This window comes from Neolamprologus multifasciatus, chromosome 20 (assembly GCF_963576455.1).
Source record: "Neolamprologus multifasciatus chromosome 20, fNeoMul1.2, whole genome shotgun sequence".
Classification (NCBI taxonomy): Eukaryota; Metazoa; Chordata; class Actinopteri; order Cichliformes; family Cichlidae; genus Neolamprologus; species Neolamprologus multifasciatus.
Window position 1 is genome coordinate 22,862,446 of NC_140458.1, and position 21,490 is coordinate 22,883,935.

General features: G+C 44.9%; 2 protein-coding genes and 1 long non-coding RNA gene across 3 annotated transcripts in view; all 3 read left to right on the forward strand.

Moving 5' to 3' along the window:
- LOC146494945 (uncharacterized) overlaps positions 1 to 21,490 on the forward strand; it is a 181,406-nt gene that overhangs the window by 92,283 nt on the left and 67,633 nt on the right. The gene's annotated exons all lie outside the window — the stretch shown is intronic.
- Positions 1 to 21,490, forward strand: part of LOC146494947 (solute carrier family 41 member 1-like) — a 43,282-nt gene that overhangs the window by 17,035 nt on the left and 4,757 nt on the right. Inside the window, exons 3-7 of the mRNA XM_085147022.1 lie at positions 2,254 to 2,325; positions 2,642 to 2,786; positions 4,058 to 4,204; positions 15,756 to 15,900; positions 17,455 to 17,534. Coding sequence (XP_085003148.1) covers positions 2,254 to 2,325; positions 2,642 to 2,786; positions 4,058 to 4,204; positions 15,756 to 15,900; positions 17,455 to 17,534 — 589 coding nt within the window. The remainder of the gene's footprint in view (positions 1 to 2,253; positions 2,326 to 2,641; positions 2,787 to 4,057; positions 4,205 to 15,755; positions 15,901 to 17,454; positions 17,535 to 21,490) is intronic.
- LOC146494948 (uncharacterized) lies at positions 7,014 to 11,997 on the forward strand. Its single transcript, XM_085145894.1, has 4 exons — positions 7,014 to 7,995; positions 8,389 to 8,958; positions 9,166 to 9,774; positions 11,927 to 11,997. The coding sequence occupies exons 1-4, from the start codon at positions 7,014 to 7,016 to the stop codon at positions 11,995 to 11,997; spliced, it is 2,232 nt and encodes a 743-aa protein (XP_085002020.1).

The following is a 21,490-nucleotide window of genomic DNA, read 5'->3' on the forward strand; positions in this document are numbered from 1 at the left end:
GGGCGGCCATCTGCTGCGACCAGTTGGGGTGAGAGAAGGAAGACAGGATAAAAGACATGCTGTGGAAGAGAGACAGAGATTAATAACAGATATGATTCAATACAGAGAGGTCTGTTAATACATAGTGAGTGAGAAAGGTGACTGGAAAGGAAAAACTCAATGCATCATGGGAATCCCCCGGCAGCCTGCATCTATTGCAGCATAACTAAGGGAGGATTCAGGGTCACCTGGTCCAGCCCTAACTATATGCTTTAGCAAAAAGGAAAGTTTTAAGCCTAATCTTAAAAGTAGAGATAGTGTCTGTCTCCCGAATCCAAACTGGAAGCTGGTTCCACAGAAGAGGGGCCTGAAAACTGAAGGCTCTCCCTCCCATTCTACTTTTAAATACTCTAGGAACAACAAGTAGGCCTGCAGAGCGGGAGCGAAGTGCTCTAATAGGGTGATATGGTACTACAAGGTCATTAAGATAAGATGGGGCCTGATTATTTAAGACCTTGTATGTGAGGAGCAGGATTTTGAATTCAATTCTGGATTTAACAGGAAGCCAATGAAGGGAAGCCAAAACAGGAGAAATATGCTCTCTCTTTCTAGTCCCTGTCAGTACTCTTGCTGCAGCATTTTGGATTAACTGAAGGCTTTTCAGTGAGTTTTTTGGACATCCTGATAATAATGAATTGCAGTAGTCCAGCCTGGAAGTAATAAATGCATGAACTAGTTTTTCAGCGTCACTCTGAGACAGGATATTTCTAATTTTAGAGATGTTGCGCAAATGGAAGAACGCCAGTCTTACATATTTGTTTAATATGTGCGTTTGAAGGACATATCCTGGTCAAAAATGACTCCAAGGTTCCTCACAGTGTTACTGGAGGCCAAGGTAATGCCATCCAGAGTAAGAATCTGGTTAGATACCATATTTCTAAGCTTTTCAGCGCCGAGTACAATGACCTCAGTTTTATCTGAGTTAAGAAGCAGAAAGTTAGTGGCCATCCAAGTCTTTATGTCTTTAAGACATTCCTGCAGTTTAGCTAATTAGTGTGTGTTATCTGGCTTCATGGACAGATAGAGCTGGGTGTCATCTGCATAGCAGTGAAAATGTATGCTATGTCTTCTAATGATGCTGCCTAGGGGAAGCATGTATAATGTAAACAGAATTGGTCCTAGCACTGAACCCTGTGGAACTCCATAATTAACCTCAGTGTGTGAAGAGGACTCTCCATTTACATGCACAAATTGGAGTCTATTAGATAGATATTGATGGAAGATGGCAGTTGTGATAGATGTGGCAATCCCAGCACACAGCAACAATAGAGGAGTAGAGGGGCTGAAGGAGTAACTGGGGCAGACGTAGAGGGTGAAGTCGAAAGTGGTCCCAGTAGTAATAGGAGCATTAGGAGCTGTAACCCCCCAAACTGGAAGAGTGCTTCCATCAGATTCTTTGCACAACATCAGAGGTTTCTGTCTAGAAGAGTGCAGTCCTAGGAACAACGAGACACTGCACAGGACCCTCAAACTCCCAGGCCTCTGGTGGAGAGGCTTTAGAACTGGGGTGTCCAACTACAGGCCTCAACAGCCGGTGTCCTGCAGGTTTTAGATGTGTCTTTGATCCAACACAGCTGATTTAAATGGCTAAATTACCTCCTCAACATGTCTTGAAGTTCACGAGAGGCCTGGTAATGGACTAATCATTTGATTCAGGTGTGTTCACTCAGGGTGAGATCTAAAACCTGCAGGACACCGGCCCTTGAGGCCTGGAGTTGGACACCCCTGCTTTGGAAACACACACTTACCATTAGGGCTACGATGGATACATTGGATGATTAAAACATCTACCTTTTCATATTATACTCTATCATTTATGTCATGCTGTTGCAAAACACACTGTTTACTGCAAGATATTTTTCATTGCCTATGAAATTATGCCGCAAATTGGTCTCTGCCAGTCACCAAAAACTACAAGCCTGTTCTGCCATCAACGCAAGTATCATGTGAAAGAGTATGGAGAGAGTTTATGAATAAGAAGCAAAAAGCTGTCAGGTGCTAACAATAAACCACAAACCCAAACGTTAGAACAGGCTTTTCTCCACAGCACGCCATATATATATATATATATATATATATATATATATATATATATAATAAAGACTAACAAAGGCCCATTTATCTGTCTTAACAAAAAACTTCATTCTTTCAGACCTGTGTTATTTGAGCGAGAGCCTTTGCCTCAACATATGAATCATGACTCCATGTTTGCAGGCTAACACAGGCCAAATGGATGACCCTGATAAACAATGGACCATGGTGTGCAGCAATCTGGCACTTATTCAGGTAAGGTATGCCGGGGAGAAATTTACACACAAAATATGAAAAGAGTAAATAATGGGCTGGACTGTCACTGTTCAACAGTTCAAGACTCCTGCCTTCAGTTTGCTCTCTGCATTGTGTTTAAGTACAAACTCACTCCACTTCAGTTTTTTAGGCTAAACAATTCCTGAAGCCATTTTTCTGAGAAAAATGTGCCAAAAAATATTCACTCATAAAAATTGCTGCTTCCTACATCTGTCCGTCAGTGTTCTGAATGTTAAATTCACTATCCTACTGTAGCCAGGGCCTGACGCTGCTGTGTGCTGTCCTGTTTCGGCAGGTCCAGGCCACAGTGGTAGGATTCCTCGCCGCAGTGGCAGCAATTTGTTTAGGGGCGATTTCCAGAGGAGGCATTGAACTGGAACAAGCAGCTGTCCTGTGCGCCAGCAGTATCACCACCGCCTTTGTAGCTGCTCTGTCTTTAGGTAAGTAAGCTGCTGGGATGCTCTTTATTTGGAAATTCGAATAACAGTCAGTTATTCCAGCATTTAGTCGCCCAAGCATACAGTTTCGTTTAGGGGTCAAATCGGAAGCTGTAACTATAGAAGAACCAGATGAAGCATTCACTCCAGAGTACCAGCTGCACTCACATTCTTCATGATGTTATGATAGTCAAACTAGACACATAAAAAAGGCACCATCAGTACCTCCTGACAGAGGAACTTTCTGATTGGATGTTTTAAACTCACCTCAGTAAGATACATAGTTCTAAATAGCTTTATATAGCTTTATTATCACTTTGACCTTCAGATCAATCTGTTGAACTTGAGGTCAGAGGTCAAATGTGTCATGATATTTTAATCTTTATACAGGACTTTCTATATGTGGGCAATACACACCACACATGTAATAATCATAGTTTCTATGTTATAAGGCTTTTTGCCAATTTTCAACCAATAAATAAAGTTGACTTTGAAGACCTCGGTGGCTTTAACAGGTTGTTAACATGACCCCACTCCACACTCCCACAAGGTTTTCTCAGAATTCACAAAAAACTTTTCAAGCTGTCATGTTGACAGACAGAACGACACACACCCATGCAGATGCTACCGTTTTTACGGTCTTAATTTAAGGTAACAAACTCTTATTTAAGCTGCTAGGTGTGAATGTGATTCACTATAACTATAACAAACAATACGTAACAGTTTGACAGTTATACAAGCTAATGTTATTATTCTGACAGTGTTTTAGGGTGGCTTCTCAATGTTGTGAAACAAATTTCAATCAAACAGTTTTCATCTGTGCGCCTGTCCTTGTATTACCCGTCTCAGCATGCACTCCCTGAATAATCCATAATTCATGCTCACCTTACATGTTCTGGTGTTAAGCAGGACTGATGCGTGAAGGAACAAAACTGTCCTTGTTTCATCGTCGCTGTCTCTCTTTACACTGTCATTTCAGTTTCTCTGTAATTCGTTTTTTACTCATACTCTTTTGTTTTTCTTTTCTTTTCTCTTTCCAGGCCAGCTATCACTCTGTGAGACAGGTTGGCGTGTTGACAGTTGTCTTTATTGATATAGAAAAACGAACAAATTCCAGCTAAAAGCTTCCATCAGCATTCTGTTGTCTCGCAAACATGATGAAAGAAGCTGAATTGGCTCTTTCTTTCTACAGTTGTGTTTTCCCCGTATGTTGATTGAAAGTGTAAGCGTCTTACGTCTTTTGTGTTTCTGTCCCTTCACACTCTGTTGTGCAGGCCTGGTGATGATTGGAGTGATCATCGGCTCGAGGAAAGTGGGAATCAACCCTGACAATGTGGCCACTCCCATTGCTGCGAGTCTGGGGGATTTGATCACCCTGTCCCTGCTGGCTGGGGTCAGCAGCGCGCTCTATGAGTATAAAGGTGAGGAAAAAGCCGAGATGTCAGTAGCAACCATATGATCTCAAGCTTATTGGGTTTCACTAAAGTTCCTTGCTTTTTTTTACTTTAACTATGTGTAAGAGGTCACATGATTAGTTCAGTTCTATTTTTGACAAACCTATGGCTGGATTATAAATTTCATTTTTCACACAGTTTAGAATTGACCTTTGGAGTATGTCCAGATCAGCATCCAGAATTTACAAAAAAATTAAATAATAATAATAAAATTTTATTATAAGTAGTTTCTAATATTACAGATCACTAGCACTGCTATTGTTAATGTCTGTGTGTGTTTGTTTGGATGTGATGTCCTAGGTGTCGCCCTCTGGTGATCTGTGAAGTATTTGGTTTGTGGCTATTCGCCTCCTTAGCTCTACCCACTTGTTCTCCTTCATGACCCAGCCTTTGTGCTTGATGTGTTTTGGTTGCATGTTTTCTTTTTTTGTTTTTTTGTTAATAAATGACATCTCTCAGAAAGTAAATGGGTGTTGTGTTACAAGCCACGGCCTTAACACAGTTTATTGTTTGAGATAACTGTTGTGGCCCCGGAGCTGCGTAGCACGGTGCTTCAAACGAGGCAACACAGGCTTTTTAAATTCATCCCATTGGTGCTGCTACTAAAAATCTTAGATGAGGTGAAATCTTGGACAAGGTCAGAGGTCAGTTTTTCTGATAGTCTTGTGAGTGTAATAACTGAAAAAGGAAATCGCCTAGGTTTTCAAATTTATACCATAGATGCCCTCTGCTGGGAGGCTGAGGGGTAGCACTGGTGGCTGCCAGTGACAACCAATAACAACCCTTTTTTTTGACACTTTTTATTTATTTAGGAACATTTTTTTGCAACAAGATAAAATAAAAAAAAGAAAGAAAAAACAGAAACAATATGAGGTCATGGGAAGATAACATACGCCCGTAAACATACATCTGCACATCCACATATACATATGTCAGCATATGTCTTGTTTCTTGAGGTCGTAAGTCTTGCATAGGGTATCAAAGGCCATAATTGTTGGGTCTAAATCAGACCCCGCTGATCCCAGAACTTATTCCCATGAAAGAAAGACAAGGCAACAGCGATCGATCTTTTTACTTGCAAGGGAGGCCTGTCGGTATCTTAGTTCATCACAAAATGACCTCCCCGACTGGCCCCTCTTGCTCCCTTTTATTGACAACGTTCACACAATAAACAATAGTTTACAACACGTACCTTCCCCACGTAACCCCCCTTGGTTACAAGACAAGGCACCGTGTGTGTGTGTGTTATGTGAGAATGTGTGTGTGTGTGTGTGGCACGCTGCTGGTCATATAACATAAAAGCACAAGAACATCCTTGGTCATAAAGAGGGCAATCTCCCCTCACCCTAGATAACACAATGAAGCCCTACAAAGGGGAGGAAGTTTACCACATCAAACAGACCTTCACAGAGGGTGTTCCTGTGATCAGAAACACTACTGCCCCCCTCCCAGAATCTTAAGGATCTGGGGAGGGGAGGACAGAAAGGATTCTTTAACCCTATGTACAAATGGCAAACATAAGAATGACAATATTTAACAATTCACCCTGACAATAATTTTAGATTTTACAATAACCCAGCAGTGATTCCATGCCACACCCATTGTTTAAATCTACTATCGTGGGAAGCAGGTAAAAAAATCAGGGTCATACGCTGGCCACCTCAGAAGTTTTATCTCTTCCTGGAGTTGTGCCTGCTTAACCACTCCCCTCCATATTTTTAATGTAAAAGTGACCCAGTGGCTGGGCGTCAAGATATCATCCAAATCAGAAGCCGCGTGACCAAGTCTAGACTGGATTGGCATGTCCGAGAGAGACATCTCAATCGTCTTCCACCTTGCACAAAAGGATGGGTTACACCAACACACCAAGGACCTCAGCTGAGCAGATAAGTAGTAATCCCTTAATGAAGGTAGAGCCAGGCCCCCTTTTTCTTTCGGCAACTGCAAAGTAGAGAACTTCACCCTTGGTCTTTTGTTAAGCCAAATGAATCTCGAAATCTGTTTATTCCATTCCCTGAATTGCTTCTCTGGAATTTGAATAGGTAAAGCAAGAAAAAGATAGAGTAGTTTGGGAAGAATACTCATTTTAATTATCTGTATCCTGTTGCCAAGGTCGAGAGGGAGCAAGGCCCAAATGTTGAGATTGCTATATATTTCTCTATTAATACGACTGTAATTAATATCATACAGTTGTGTCAGATCTATAGGCAGAAACTGTCATGGTCCTGGGTCGGTGACCCAGCGCCTTGAGTTTGTTATTAGTGTTTTCTAGTTTATTTCTGATCTTGTATTGGTTGTTGGTGTTTGGTTGTGTTTATCTTCCCTACCTGCGTCTCCCTCGGTGCTCTGTTCATGTCCTCGTGTTGTTATGTAAAACAGTCTGTGTGTTTCCTGTTTTACTTTGTAGGGTTGTGTCTCGTTATGTCCATTAGTTCCAGCTGTGTCCCCTCCTGTGTGCCATTTCCTGATTACCTGGTGTGTGTATTTATAGTGGGTGTCGGTCTGTGTTCGTGGTCGGCTCGTCTGTGTTTCATGGTGTCTGTTCCTCGTCTGTGTCTCTCTGCCTCCCTGCCTCCCACCCCATTTGTATGATCCGGTTTGTTATTTAGCTCACCCAGTTTAGGTTATGTTCTGTCCTGCTTTCAGTTCTGTTATTTGTATACTGTAAATAAACCCTCACTCTCATCATCTTATCGGCTGTCTGCATTTTGGGTCCTCCTTTCCTCCACACCACACGGCTCACCCCGCCAGCCGTGACAGTACGAGCCGACCAAACATGGACCCAGCAGCATCCGCGCCCTCCCAGGAGTTTCGGGAGGAATTGGTTGACTCTGTTTCAAGGTTAGTTAACCTGTGGCTTCAGCATGAGGGGGAGGCATTTCACCGCGCTGTAGAAGCCAGGCTACAGCAGCTAATCCTTGCTCACTCCTGGCTATTGGACTCACTTCACCCACTCGCACAGAACTTCATTCTGAACGAGCTCCGTCTTCACCCCCCGGCTGCTACCACCCACCCTGCAACTCATGCTTCACTTTCGACAGAGGATGTTCTGCCCGGCCCGTCAACCCAGCCTTCAAGGGGGAAAAGGCGCTCACGCCGCCGACGCTCCTCGCCACAGTCAGACCTGGGGATTTCTGAGCGGCCGGCTGTGGTGAGTGGACAAGACACTCTTTTGGTTTCACCAGAACTTGTGACGGTTTATACCGGGGCTGTGTTTTTTGAGCCTGCTGCACAGCCGCAAGCTCGTTTAGCTGCACAGCCGCAAGCTCGTTTAGCTGCACAGCAGCATTCAGCTCGGCCCCCGGTATCCCCACTAGCCCAGTCATCTATGCCATCTTCACCGACTCCCTCTGTACAGCAGGCTGCGTCTCTGCCTCCCGTTTTGGACTCTTTTTCTAGTACATATTCTTTGCAGAGAGACAAACATGTTAAAAAGGCAAGTGTTCCTCAACAGCTGGCTAGTTTAGAGACTGTTACTTGCTCCAGGGCCTCACCAGAGGTTAAATTACAGCCCTCAGCTGACTCTGGACCCCTGGAGGCTAAGAACCCAGCTGAGGACTGCACCCGGCTGTCGCTGCCTGAGCTGAGTCAATGCTCGGTGCAGCTGCAGTCAGCTTTGTGTTTTCCAGAGGCCCGTGCGCCTGCTGGTTCTGATCTGTTCCTGCCAGAGGCCCGTGCGCCTGCTGGTCCGTTCCTGCCAGAGGCCCGTGCGCCTGCTGGTTCTGATCTGCGCCTGCCAGAGGCCCCCGCGCCTGCTGGTTCTGATCCGCTCCTGCCAGAGGTCTCCGCGCCTGCTGGTTCTGTTTTGCGCCCGCCAGAGGTCTCCGCGCCTGCTGGTTCTGTTTTGCGCCCGCCAGAGGTCTCCGCGCCTGCTGGTCCTGTGACTATTCTCGCTGGAGGGCCCGAGGAGCCCGTCCAGCCTCCTGTCCCGTCAGCTGGAGGGCCCGAGGAGCCCGTCCAGCCTCCTGTCTCGTCCGCTGGAGGGCCCGAGGAGCCCGTCCAGCTGCCTGCCTCGTCCGCTGGAGGGCCCGAGGAGCCCATCCAGCCTCAAGACTCGTCCGCTGGAGGGCCCGAGGAGCCCGTCCAGCCCCAAGACTCGTCCGCTGGAGGGCCCGAGGAGCCCGTCCAGCCCCAAGACTCGTCCGCTGGAGGGCCCGAGGAGCCCGTCCAGCCGCCTGTTCCGTCCACTGGAGGGCCCGAGGAGCCCGTCCAGCCTCCTGTCTCGTCCGCTGGAGGGCCCGAGGAGCCCGTCCAGCCCCAAGACTCGTCAGCTGGAGGTTCAGGAGAACCCAGCCAGCTTCCTGACTCGTCAGCTGGAGGGCCCGAGGAGCCCGTCCAGTCTTCTGCCTCGTCAGCTGGAGGGCCCGAGGAGCCCGTCCAGTCTTCTGCCTCGTCAGCTGCAGCCTCATCATCATCCTCGCCGGCTGCCGCTCCATCCACGCCGCCGGCAGCAACAGCGGCTTCATCTACACCGCCGGCAGCAGCAGCGGCTTCATCCTCGCCAGCTGCAGCCTCCGTGTCTTCATCCTCGCCAGCTGCAGCCTCCGTGTCTTCACCCTCGCCAGCTGCAGCCTCCGTGTCTTCACCCTCGCCAGCTGCAGCCTCCGTGTCTTCACCCTCGCCAGCTGCAGCCTCCGTGTCTTCATCCACGGCGTCGCCTGGTCCAGCTCCGGCTTCATCCACGCCGTCGCCTGGTCCAGCTCCGGCGTCATCGTCGCCTGGTCCAGCTCCGGCGTCATCGTCGCCTGGTCCAGCTCCGGCTTCACCCGCCTCGCCTGGTCCAGCTTCACCCACGCCGTCGCCTGGTCCGGCTTCACCCACGCCGTCGCCTGGTCCGGCTCCGGCTTCGCCTGGTCCAGCCTCTGCATCCGCCTCGTCTGGTCCAGCTCCGGCTTCATCCGCCTCGTCTGGTCCAGCCTCTGCATCAGCTTCGCCTGGTCCAGCCTCTGCTTCCGCCTCGTCTGGTCCAGCCTCTGCATCAGCCTCACTTGGTCCAGCCTCTGCATCCGCCTCGCCTGGTCCAGCCTCTGCATCCGCCTCGTCTGGTCCAGCCTCTGCTTCCGCCTCGTCTGGTTCTGGTTCAGCTTCCGTCTCGTCTGGTCCTGGTTCAGCTTCCGTCTCGTCTGGTGCTGCCAAGGCCACGCAACCTTCAGGTCCCAAACTGCCGCCTCGACATCGGCGGTCATCTGCCAGGCCGCTTGTTGGGTGTCATCGTCGATATGGACGTCCTCCCAAACGCCGCCGCTACCTTCCGTGCGGCCGGCCTCCGGACTTGTGTCGCCGCCGCCGTTGCTGTCCGCACGGTCGGCCGCCTGACCTGTTTCCCCGTCGCCGCCGTTGCTGTCCGCACGGTCGGCCGCCTGACTTGTTTCCCCGTCGCCGCCGTTGCTGTCCGCACGGTCGGCCGCCTGACCTGTTTCCCCGTCGCCGCCGTTGCTGTCCGCACGGTCGGCCGCCTGACTTGTTTCCCCGTCGCCGCCGTTGCTGTCCGCACGGTCGGCCGCCTGACCTGTTTCCCCGTCGCTGCCGCGTGCACGGTCGGCCTCCTGAACTGTTTCCACTTCGCCGCCGCTGCCATGTGCATGGCCGGCCTCCTGAACTGTTTTCTCGCCGCCGCCGCCGTCCGCACGGTCGGCCTCCTGAACTGTTTCCCCGTCGTCGCCGCCGCCGTGTGCATGGCCGGCCTCCTGAACTGTTTCCCCGTCGTCGCCGCTGCCGTGTGCATGGCCGGCCTCCTGAACTGTTTCCCCGTTGTCGCCGCTGCCGTGTGCATGGCCGGCCTCCTGAACTATGTTTTGGGACCCTGTTCAGGAACTCCAGTATGTGTTGTGTTTTGGACAATTCGTTTGGCCCACTGGAGCTTGTTTTTTGTTTGGTTGTGGTCCCTCCGTCCTGGTCCCCCGCCACCCGCCCTGGTCGGGTCGTTTTTGGGTTTTGGGGGGGGGTTTTGTGTTTCTGTTGGGCTGTCTGGAGCCAGCCCTTGAGGGGGGGGGTACTGTCATGGTCCTGGGTCGGTGACCCAGCGCCTTGAGTTTGTTATTAGTATTTTCTAGTTTATTCTGTTTTGTATTGGTTGTTGGTGTTTGGTTGTGTTTATCTTCCCTACCTGCGTCTCCCTCGGTGCTCTGTTCATGTCCTCGTGTTGTTATGTAAAACAGTCTGTGTGTTTCCTGTTTTACTTTGTAGGGTTGTGTCTCGTTATGTCCATTAGTTCCAGCTGTGTCCCCTCCTGTGTGCCATTTCCTGATTACCTGGTGTGTGTATTTATAGTGGGTGTCGGTCTGTGTTCGTGGTCGGCTCGTCTGTGTTTCATGGTGTCTGTTCCTCGTCTGTGTCTCTCTGCCTCCCACCCCATTTGTATGATCCGGTTTGTTATTTAGCTCACCCAGTTTAGGTTATGTTCTGTCCTGCTTTCAGTTCTGTTATTTGTATACTGTAAATAAACCCTCACTCTCATCATCTTATCGGCTGTCTGCATTTTGGGTCCTCCGTTTCCTCCACACCACACGGCTCACCCCGCCAGCCGTGACAGAAACACTCCTAAATATTTGATAGCAGTTGCCTCCCAATTAAACTTGAATTTTGACATTAGTGTCTGGTCTGGAGAAAAATTAAATGCCAGAACTTGAGTTTTTTTGACATTAAGAACATACCCTGAATACAGACCATATGTTTCCAACATCCCCATTAACACTGGTATACCTGAGCTGGGATCCGTGATTGTCACCAAGACATCATCTGCGTATAAACACACCTTGTACTCGTCCCCTCCTATTACAATCTCTTTCAACGATGTTTCCTGACGTATAGCCTGGGCTAGAGGTTCGATAAACAAGTTGAAGAGGTAGGGGCTTGCTGGACACCCCTGTCTACATCCTCGTTCTAAAAAAATAGTATCGGAGAGGCTACCGTTAATTTCTATTCTGGCAGTAGGGAGAGAATAAAGAGCTTGGAAACATTTTATAAACTCGCTACAGAAACTAAATCTTTTCATCACTAGGAAGAGGAAGTCCCAATTCACTGAATCATACGCTTTTTCAGCATCTAAGCTAAGAATAATTAAGCTTTTTTTCTTATTATTAATGTGTTCGATGATGTGTAAAGCTCGCCTAATATTATCGTGGGTTTGTCTATTTTTCAAGAAACCCGTTTGGTCTTCATCAATCAAAGAAGGCATTACAGCATCCATTCTTCGCACCAAAATAGTTGTGTATAGTTTATAATCTGAGTTCAGGACACTTATAGGCCTATAAGATTTGCAGTTTAGTCTATCCTGTCCCCCCTTTGGCAAAACAGATATGAAGGCCTCCTTCCAAGAGGGAGGTACCAGACCTCCTTTCAAAATATAATTAAAACTAGTTTCCAACAGGGGAAGAAGGCTTTCCCTCATGGTTTTGTACCATTCGGCAGGGAACCCGTCGGTACCTGGTGATTTATTGGATTTAAGGCTGGAAATAGCTTTAATTATTTCTTCCCGAGATATTAAGGACGTTAACTTACTATTTGCTTCTCGACCAATCGTAGGCAGGTCTAAGGAATTCAAAAAGTCAGTTATCTTATTTACATCACCCTGAGTAGATTGACTATATAACGATTTGTAATACATTTCAAATGCTTTTTGAATTTTATCCAGGTCAGTTACAACATTGTTACCAACTGACTCTCTAATCTTATAAAAAATATTTTCAGCTTGCTGTTTTCTAATCCGCCACGCTAACCGCTTCGCCGCCTCAGGCCCCGCCTCAGGCCCCGCCTCATAATACCTCTGTTTCATAAATCTTATGTTTTTCTCTACTTCTTCGCTCAATATCTTATCTATCTCCTGCTTAATCTGTCTGATCTGGTGGGTCACTGTAGTATTTTTATCCTTCAGACTTGATTGTTCCAAGGCCATTAATCTATCCTGCAGTTGTAAAAAGAAAAAGTCACAAGAATTGTTAAGCATGGTCGACCACACAATTATTTTTCCTCTGAGGACAGCTTTGGCTGCATCCCACACAATACTGTGATTTGTCTCTCCATTATCATTGTCCTACAGGTACAAATTAAGATCGGCTGTCATTTGTTTCACAAAAGCGGGGTCATTTAACATACCGGTATTTAGTCTCCACAAAGTTGTCTTCCGTCTCCCATCCAAATGTAACGTTATATAAATTCCACTGTGGTCAGAGAAATCTCTTGGACCTATTCTGCAATCTTTTATCCTGTGTAAATCCCTATTAAACATAAAACAGTAATCTATCCTCGAATACACTAAGTGTCGAGCAGAGTAAAAAGTGAATCCTGACGCTGACCCATGGATAGATCGCCACACATCAATAAGTCCTAATTCCGTTAACATTCCTTTAACTCGTTTCCCTCCAGATGTGTTTTTCCTGTCCCTATTATTTGAGTCTAATCGGGGGTTTAACAGTAAATTAAAATCTCCTGCACAAATAAGAGTTCCCACCGTTTCCTTAGAGATCAAATCAAATATCTTCTTAAAGAAGCTTGCGTTGCTTCCTGGGGGTGCATAGACATTTAATAGTGTGACCGCCTTATTCTCTATTCTACCTTTTACTAAAACAAACCTACCTTCCTTATCACTTATATTAGATATATGTTCAAATTTTATTTTATTTGAGATAAGGATAGCTACTCCTCGTTTTTTCCCGGCCCTATACGATGAATTGAATGTATGTCTGAAACCCATCTTTTTTAATTTCTCATGTTCTGCATTGTCCAGATGAGTTTCTTGCCAGTATGCCAAATCTACTGTCTCCTTTTTCAATTTGGCAATTAATTTGCTTCTTTTAATAGGGCTATTCAGGCCATTTAGGATTTACACATTTAGTGACAGCATTTTATAGAAATTATAAGCCATCAAGTGGATATATGGAATACAACATAATCAACCCAGACCTCAGAACATAACAACCAGAACTCACTGAACAGCAAACACACCAAACATTAACAAGAGCTTCCAATACAAAGGATATAAGAGTGTCCTTTGACATTGAGGGGACTGGCCACGAGGTGGGGCCCCTCATCCGACAAGAGGGGAGTGACCGACAAAAAAGGGCAAAGAATAAGCAAAAACTGTTTCTTATCGCTACTAGAAAAAACTTGGTGGTTCTCTAACCATGTCCGTAGGCACCAACCTAAAGAAATATGAATTCTGAGGGATACGAAAGTCAGTGTTTCCGCGGTTAGATTATCAAAACTCTACCGCCAGCTATCTCACCGTTATCCCGCCATCAGCTGCTCACTCGTCTGCTGGCACTTTTTCTTGCTCCCTCCGGAATGCTTGGAGTTTTTCCCGAACGTGCTGCTGGAAGCCGCCCCCGCAGTGTGCTGTCTGCGTTTCCCAAGGAAGTAGCTGCCTTATCCTGTTGGTTTGGTTCCCCAAGGTGATCTTACCCACGGCTATTCCCCGCTTTCTTAAATCCTCGGCAGCTTGGGTCGCGGTATTATATAGGACATTTCCTGACGCATAAAACACTCGCATCTTACTTAGTGGTGTCTGGAAGCGGATCCCGCTGTCCTTCAAAGCCTTCTTAAGTGGGATATATTCCCGTCTCCTTTTCTGCACTTCCAGGGAGTAGTCATGATCGAAATACACCCGTTTGTTCTGGATATGTACCCCTTTGTTCCATGCCTTGCGGAGAATCTCTTCTTTAACGGAGAACCGGAGGAAGCGCACTATTATTGAGCGTGGTGGGGCGTTCGGAGGTGGTTTTGGTCCCAACGCGCGGTGTGCGCGTTCAATGCCGAGGGCACGGTCCGGGCCGAAATCTTCGCCTAGGTGTTCTTTGATCAGATTTTCAACAAAGGTAGTCACCGACGAGCCCTCCGAGTTTTCCGGTACGCCGTAAATCCGGATGTTTTTGCGCCTAGCGCGGCCCTCCATATCGGACACCTTTTCCTGAAGCGCCCGTTGATTTTCCAACAGCTGCACAAGTGTATCCCTAACACCAATGTCCCAGCGTTCCGAGTCAGCCATGTTGTCCTCGATGTGCTTTAGCCGACCAGTCATCTCCTCTACCTGATCCGCCATCTCGTGTAATCTTTGATTCAATTCCTTAGAGAGTTCGGCCATTTGCTTCTTTATATCCTCCCGAAATTCCGTACCGAATGCTTTGAAGTCACTTTTCAATTCGGTTCGCAATGTAGCCATTTCGGCCACCAGTACGCTACTCACAGCATCCCGAAGCCAACCCAGACCTTCACCTCGGTCGCCATCTTGTCCCGATGCGAGGCTTGCCTCACTAGCCGCGGCGTCCTTCTCCATTTCACAGTCAAGAATGTTTCGTAGTCCGTATCCTTCCTTTTTAGATTTATCCCCACTCATTCTTGCATCGAAAAATGGCAATGTAGCCCTAATACAGCTCTCGAGTCCGGGGAAACACACGGTTGGTGCCGGAGGTCACTCTCTATGCGGCCATGCGGTGCTACGAGCCACCGGAAGTCAACCAATAACAACCCTTAAATGTGAAAAACAAGTGATACAGGGTCTTTTGGTGCCCTTGAAATTTGGAAGGAAAGATTTAACTGACTTTTTTCTGCCAGAAGATGGCAGCAAAAGACAGATTTTTCCACACACAGTGTGAGAATGCACTGTGTATACACAACACACACTGTAGTGTGTGTCCACTGTGTATCAAAATGACACCCTGAGACATTTTGATACACAAAAAAAGGGTGATTATAGATGTGTTTCTCTGCATCTAGTTATTTGGAATGTGTGATGTAAATGTATATGTGTGTGAAAACCCCGGAGGAAGCCTCCCGAGGGTTTAATAAAGTTTTATTTAATCTATTCTAATCTAATAACTTTAATCTCAGTCAAACCGATTTACTCTGGAACAAATAAAACACTGAAATAAGTCAAACAATAACATTTTCAGGTTATCTAAGTGAGTTATATATCATGTTTAACCTGAGTAGCGAAAGACCGTGGGGGTTTGAAAATGATGTGCTGGGAGTTCGCTGTTCTCGTCGGTTCAGATATTTAAAGTTTACACAGCTACATTCTCGCCTGAAAATATGCTAAAAGTTTATATTGTGACCCAGAAAGAGTAATAAGAGTAATATTTAAAACTAAGTAGCTGCAGCCATTGTTGGAAACTGGAATTGGATGGGCCGCGCTATGAATTCTGGGATATGGTTTTTCAATTCTGTTGTCCGGGTGGAAAATCAGGAGAAATTTGGGAGAGTGGTAGCTCAGGGAGATTTTCGGGAGGAGCATTGAAATTTGGGATTCTCCCGGAAAAATTGAGAGGGTTGGCATGTATGTGTACAGGGGGAATAAAATGCCAGTATCATTTACATCACAGAACACAAGCAAATAAAGCAACAGTTTCCTAGCTACTGTATATGTAGGATAAAATTGTAAAGCCTTTAATGTTGTGTTGAATAACATTTTTCATACCCATGCAGACATGCCGATAACTGACTGGATTTGTCTCCTTTTTTTCTTTCTTTCTTTGGAGACCTTCAGTATAATGTCTTTGGCTCTCTGGCTCTCTTGTTTTTTTAGACATATGGTACCTGTCACCTATGGTGTGTCTGGTCTTTCTCTGTCTCATCCCGGTCTGGGTGTTGGTGGCCCGACAAAGCCCTCAGATCAGAGAGGTTCTCCGTTCAGGATGGCAGCCCGTAATAGTGGCCATGTCTATTAGCAGGTAGACACTCAAACACTTAATCTAGAATAATAATGAACAGCACTTTATATGTGAATAGATTTGTTTTTTGTGTGTTTATGGCTCTTGCACATATACAGGCCTATTAAAAAGTATTTTTTCACAGGACGTATGAAGTCTACTCTTACTTCTCCTATAAGAATTAACAGGCTAAGCAGCAGCCAGGGGCTGCTAATCAAATGTACTCGATTGATTGATAATCAGCAAGTGTGAGCAACTCTATAGAGATCTGGATCATTCATGTGTGTTTTAACACAATGTCAAAGTGGAAAGACATTAACAATCATCTGAGAGGTGCTATTGTTGCTGCCCATCAATCTGGGAAATACTATAAGGTCATTTCCACAGCAATTTGATGTCCATCATTTAACTGCAAATCTTCCCAGAAGTGGAGTGAAGAAGCTGCAAAACCTCAACAAGCAACACATCTTGTCCTGATCTAAAGAAACAGCTGAGCAACAAAATCAATGACATATATCCAGTGGCAGTCTGGAAAGGGTTACAAAGCCATTTCTAAGACTTTGGGACTTTGACAGAATGAAGGTGACTGTGAGAGCCATTGTCCACAAATGGAGGACACTTGGACCAGTGGTGAACTTTCACAGAAGTGGCTGGCCTACCAAAGCTAGTGCAATAGATCAACGTCTCATCACGGAAATCACAAAATAACCCAGAACAATATCTAAAGAACCGCTGGTCTCAGTTTAGGTCAGAATTCATGACTCAACAATAAAAAAAGACGCTTGACAAAAAGTTCCAGGGAGAAAACCACTGCTGACAAACAAGAGCACAAAGGCTCATCTCACATTTGCCAAAAACCATCTTGATGATCGCTGACACTTTTGGAAAAATATACTTTTTGGAAAGTTTGAGTCCCGTTACGATTGGCATAAAACTAACAAAGCATTTAATAAAAAAGAACGGTATACCAAGTGTAGTGTGACGGTCTGGGATTGCTTTGCTGCTTCAGGATTTGGATGACTGATGGAAATGATGGAACCATGAATTCTGCTCTCTACCAGAAAATCCCGAGGGAGAATGTCTGGCCATCAGTTTGTGCCCTGAAGCTCAAGGGCACTCAAATTATACAGTAGGACAATGATCTAAAACACAACAGCAACTCCACTTCGGAATGGCTTAAACTGACAAAATGAAGGTTTTGGAGTGGTGTAGTGACTCAAATCCTAAAAGCAAAAGAAGAGAGACCAAAATTCCTCCACAACGATGGGAACGAGTCACTGCCAGTTATCACAAATGCTTCATTGTAGTTCTCACCGCCAATGGTGGCACAGCTGCTTATTAGAATTAGTGGCTGTTACTTTTGTCTGTAGGTTTGGAGAGCTTTTCATTTAAAAACAGCATCTTTGTTGACTGGGGTTACGTTGGTCTAATAACATTTGCTTGATGATGTGAACTCTGTAAGTGTGACAAATATGGACCAAAACTAAGAAATCATGCATCACGCTGTATGTACAGCATATGAATACATAGGTTGTATTGCTGTGGTGTGATTGCCTTTGTGTTTGTGCTGTCCAGCTTTGGAGGCCTTATACTGGACAAGACAGTGAGTGATCCCAACTTCGAGGGTATGGCTATCTTCACTCCTGTCATTAATGGTAAGCAGGTCTCTAAAATGAAACGATGCCACATGTAATTACTTGAACATGTCTGTACAAATGCCTGTGCGGTAGTTGATGACAGTGAGTTTCTGTGTATCAGCCACCTCAAAGATGTGGGAAGTTGAGATCTGTGTCACATGGGTATAGTAATAAAGTGCTGCAGTTAAATCAAATGAGCTTAAAATTTAATGTCAAACTCTCATTTGATTTAGAAATAGTGATAGCTTCTCATGTTCGGGTTTGTTGTGCATGAGCACCACAGTAAGCACAGATTTAACAGCACAGTCCACCTCTCGGGGTACGGCTGAAATATTTAATTTTACCAGGATTTGAGTGCATCTAAAATCCCCATCCAAATACTTTGACTTGATCAAAGGATTTTTCTTTATTGATTTCCTTCCAAGTAACTGGAAATGCTTCTATTTTGTGTGTTTCACAGCTCTGACGTCTGACATTAAAAAGCTGTAAACACGGAAGAAAAATATAAATGTGGTCGGTGGATGACCCATCCAGACTGGCTGGATATCAGTGTTCAGTGTTTTTCTACATAATCCTATTTAATTTGAAAACTGAAGCCATATTTCTCATAATATTAAAATCTTGTCTAAACACAGGAAGCAGGACAAGAACTTTGCTGAAGTAAAATTTTGAATTTGGCAACAATTTTGTTTATATTCACCGCCAAAGCACTAAGAACATATTATGTAATACCAATTGGGGGCATTCAGAACAGTCTAAGGCTATGTCCACACGTACACGGGTATTTTTGAAAACGGAGATTTTCCGTTTTCGTTTTAAAAAATAATCATGTCCACACGTAAAGGCAGAAATGAAGGAAAACGCTGCTAGGAACATGCCAAAGCAACAGGTGGCGATATATTCCTAACCGTGCAGAAATGTTGGCCAATCAGAAGTCTAGAAGCCTCGGTGGGAAAAAGTAAACAAAGCTGGGGCATAGAAGCAGAACCTAGTCGTATGTGTGGAGGGACAGTAACTGTGTGTGTATATGTAAGCATTTAAACACTGCAGAGAGTACAATTAACAGTAACACTATTGTAGAAATTCATTTCACCGAAACAATAACGTGGTGCACAGTGTGACGTCAAAAAAGGCGCACCCCTTTGACACTGCGTTTTCTCCGATTTTCTCATCCACACGTAAATGCAAAAACTGAGTTTTCGAAAATATCCACCCTGGCAGGCGTTTTTTAGAAACCTCTGTTTTCAGTGACCGAAAACGCCGTTTACATGTAGACGAAAGGTGCAAACGCACAGAAAAATCTGCGTTTTCAAAAATACCCAGGTACGTGTGGACGTAGCCTTTATTACCATGCATGATGACCTCTCCTCAAGTACTTGAGCCTTTTTTTTCCAAGTGGATGCTAATTGCCATTGTGAAATGAACTGAAACCAGCTGCTAGCGGGAAACCAGTCTAAAATCATATGTGATGCTTCGGAAAATGTTCAGCCCTAAAGTTAAAGTACACATGACTTGAAGTTAATGGGCTAAAACCTGAAGAACTGCCAAAATGTCCTGTAAATGAAGCCTTAAAACCACTGGAACATTTGAGAAGAACCAACTTTTTCCTTATGCACCAGAGCCATGATGTAAGGGCATCAAACTGCTTTCATGCATCTTTTGGAAACTCAATTTTCATGTTGTATTTTGCTTAAAATCAGAGTTCTTCTTTTACCAAAATATAATCACTTGTACCTAAAATGCAATATTTTGTGATTTAAAAATGGAAAAGAGTGAAGAATAAATCTAGTTTCTCACCTATTTGAACAACTATTGAAAGCGAAGCAGCCAAACAGGGATATGGTTCTAAATTATAGACTGCAGATAAAAGATGGACCTAGCCAGCATGACATCAACTACTGGTTTGTGGACGACTGTTTTAAAGTTTGAAGTTTGGTTTCTTGACTCTAGCTTTTTTTTTATATTTGGAAAAGGGTTAGCATGCTAAGTCATCAGCTAACCATTTGGGATGATCTAGCAGGCACTTAGTACCGTATAATTCAATTCAATTCAATTCAATTTTATTTATATAGCGCCAAATCACAACAAATGTCGCCTCAAGGCGCTTCATAGATACAGAGAAAAGCCCAACAATCATATGACCCCCTATGAGCAAGCACTTTGGCGACAGTGGGAAGGAAAAACTCCCTTTTAACAGGAAGAAACCTCCGGCAGAACCAGGCTCAGGGAGGGGCGGCCATCTGCTGCGACCGGTTGGGGTGAGAGAAGGAAGACAGGATAAAAGACATGCTGTGGAAGAGAGGCAGAGATTAATAACAGGTATGATTCAATACAGAGAGGTCTATTAACACATAGTGAGTGAGAAAGGTGACTGGAAAGGAAAAACTCAATGCATCATGGGTATCCCCCGGCAGCCTACATCTATTGCAGCATAACTAAGGGAGGATTCAGGGTCACCTGGTCCAGCCCTAACTATATGCTTTAGCAAAAAGGAAAGTTTTAAGCCTAATCTTAAAAGTAGAGATAGTGTCTGTCTCCCGAATCCAAACTGGAAGCTGGTTCCACAGAAGAGGGGCCTGAAAACTGAAGGCTCTCCCTCCCATTCTACTTTTAAATACTCTAGGAACAACAAGTAGGCCTGCAGAGCGGGAGCGAAGTGCTCTAATAGGGTGATATGGTACCACAAGGTCATTAAGATAAGATGGGGCCTGATTATTTAAGATATGTATAACTGCCTACAGTATAAATATTGTTTGTTTTATTTTGTTTTTTTTATACCTGGCTATAAACATATTATTTCTGCTTTAAAATCAGCCATTTTAACATCAGTGTTGGAGCGTGCCATAACTGGACAGGAACTACAGTTTCTTCATTCCCATATTGTTTGACTTAATACTATTATCTTTACAATAAAATAAAATAAATGCTCTTTTGATGTGACTGCTAGCTTCTACTTAGGTCGTTTACTTTTGAGGATGCTGACTTTATCTACATCACCTTTGCTGTTGTGTCAAATAAGAAGAGAATAAGAAGAACCAACTGTCAGAGTAGCTGCAATCACAAACAAAACAGCCACAGACAAAATTTGAAAAGGTCGAGCGTTGCAACAGCAGCTGAGTAGACTTGGCAAACTATTTGTGGTCGATTCGATTGTGCCATTATAATGATGCAAATACATGAGTAATAAGATGCAGCAAGTCAAGCTACTCTTTTAGAGGCAAGCATAAAAAACAAACAAAAATTTAAAAATGAAGCTAAAAATTGCAGTTCATCTAGTGGCCACTTGGCGTTGGTTCCCAAAGCCAATCCGTTCCCATAGTACCCATGTGTCCAACTTACCAGCATTAAAAAGCATCCCAAAAATCATTAGAAAACCTCCTGAGATCAATATAAAAAAAAAAAAAACAGGATTTACAGTACAGGAATGTCCAGCTTCTGAAATGTATGTTTCTTTAAAACATTAATACTTGGTTGGGAGCTCCATCACCACAAATTACTGCATAAATGTAGCGTGGCACGGAGGCAGTCAGTTTGTGGAACTGCTGAGGTGTTATTTTGACAGCAGCCTTCAGCTCTGCCTGCGTGTTTTTCATCTTCCTCTTCACAATACCTTCAAGATTTTTTATGGAGTTTAGGTGAGGTGAGTTGGCAGGACAGTAATAACATGGTCAGTGAACCATTTGGTAGCAGTTTTAACACTGTTCATCCATATACATTTTTTGAGACGCAGTAGTACAGTGTGTACCACAAACCTGTCAAATAAACATACGGACGAGCAAAGAGATCGTCACACTGTGCTTATAGAGACCTGATCATCATTTTTAATGTGTGTCAAACGTATGCCTTAATGAAAACTGCATCATGAAATAGAGAAGAGGAAGCAAAAAAGAAGCAGCCCTAAGGCCGAGTGGTTTGGCTGTGAGGTGATGCGTGCAGAGAGCCGATGAGTATAGGAGAGAAGTCAATGTAAACCA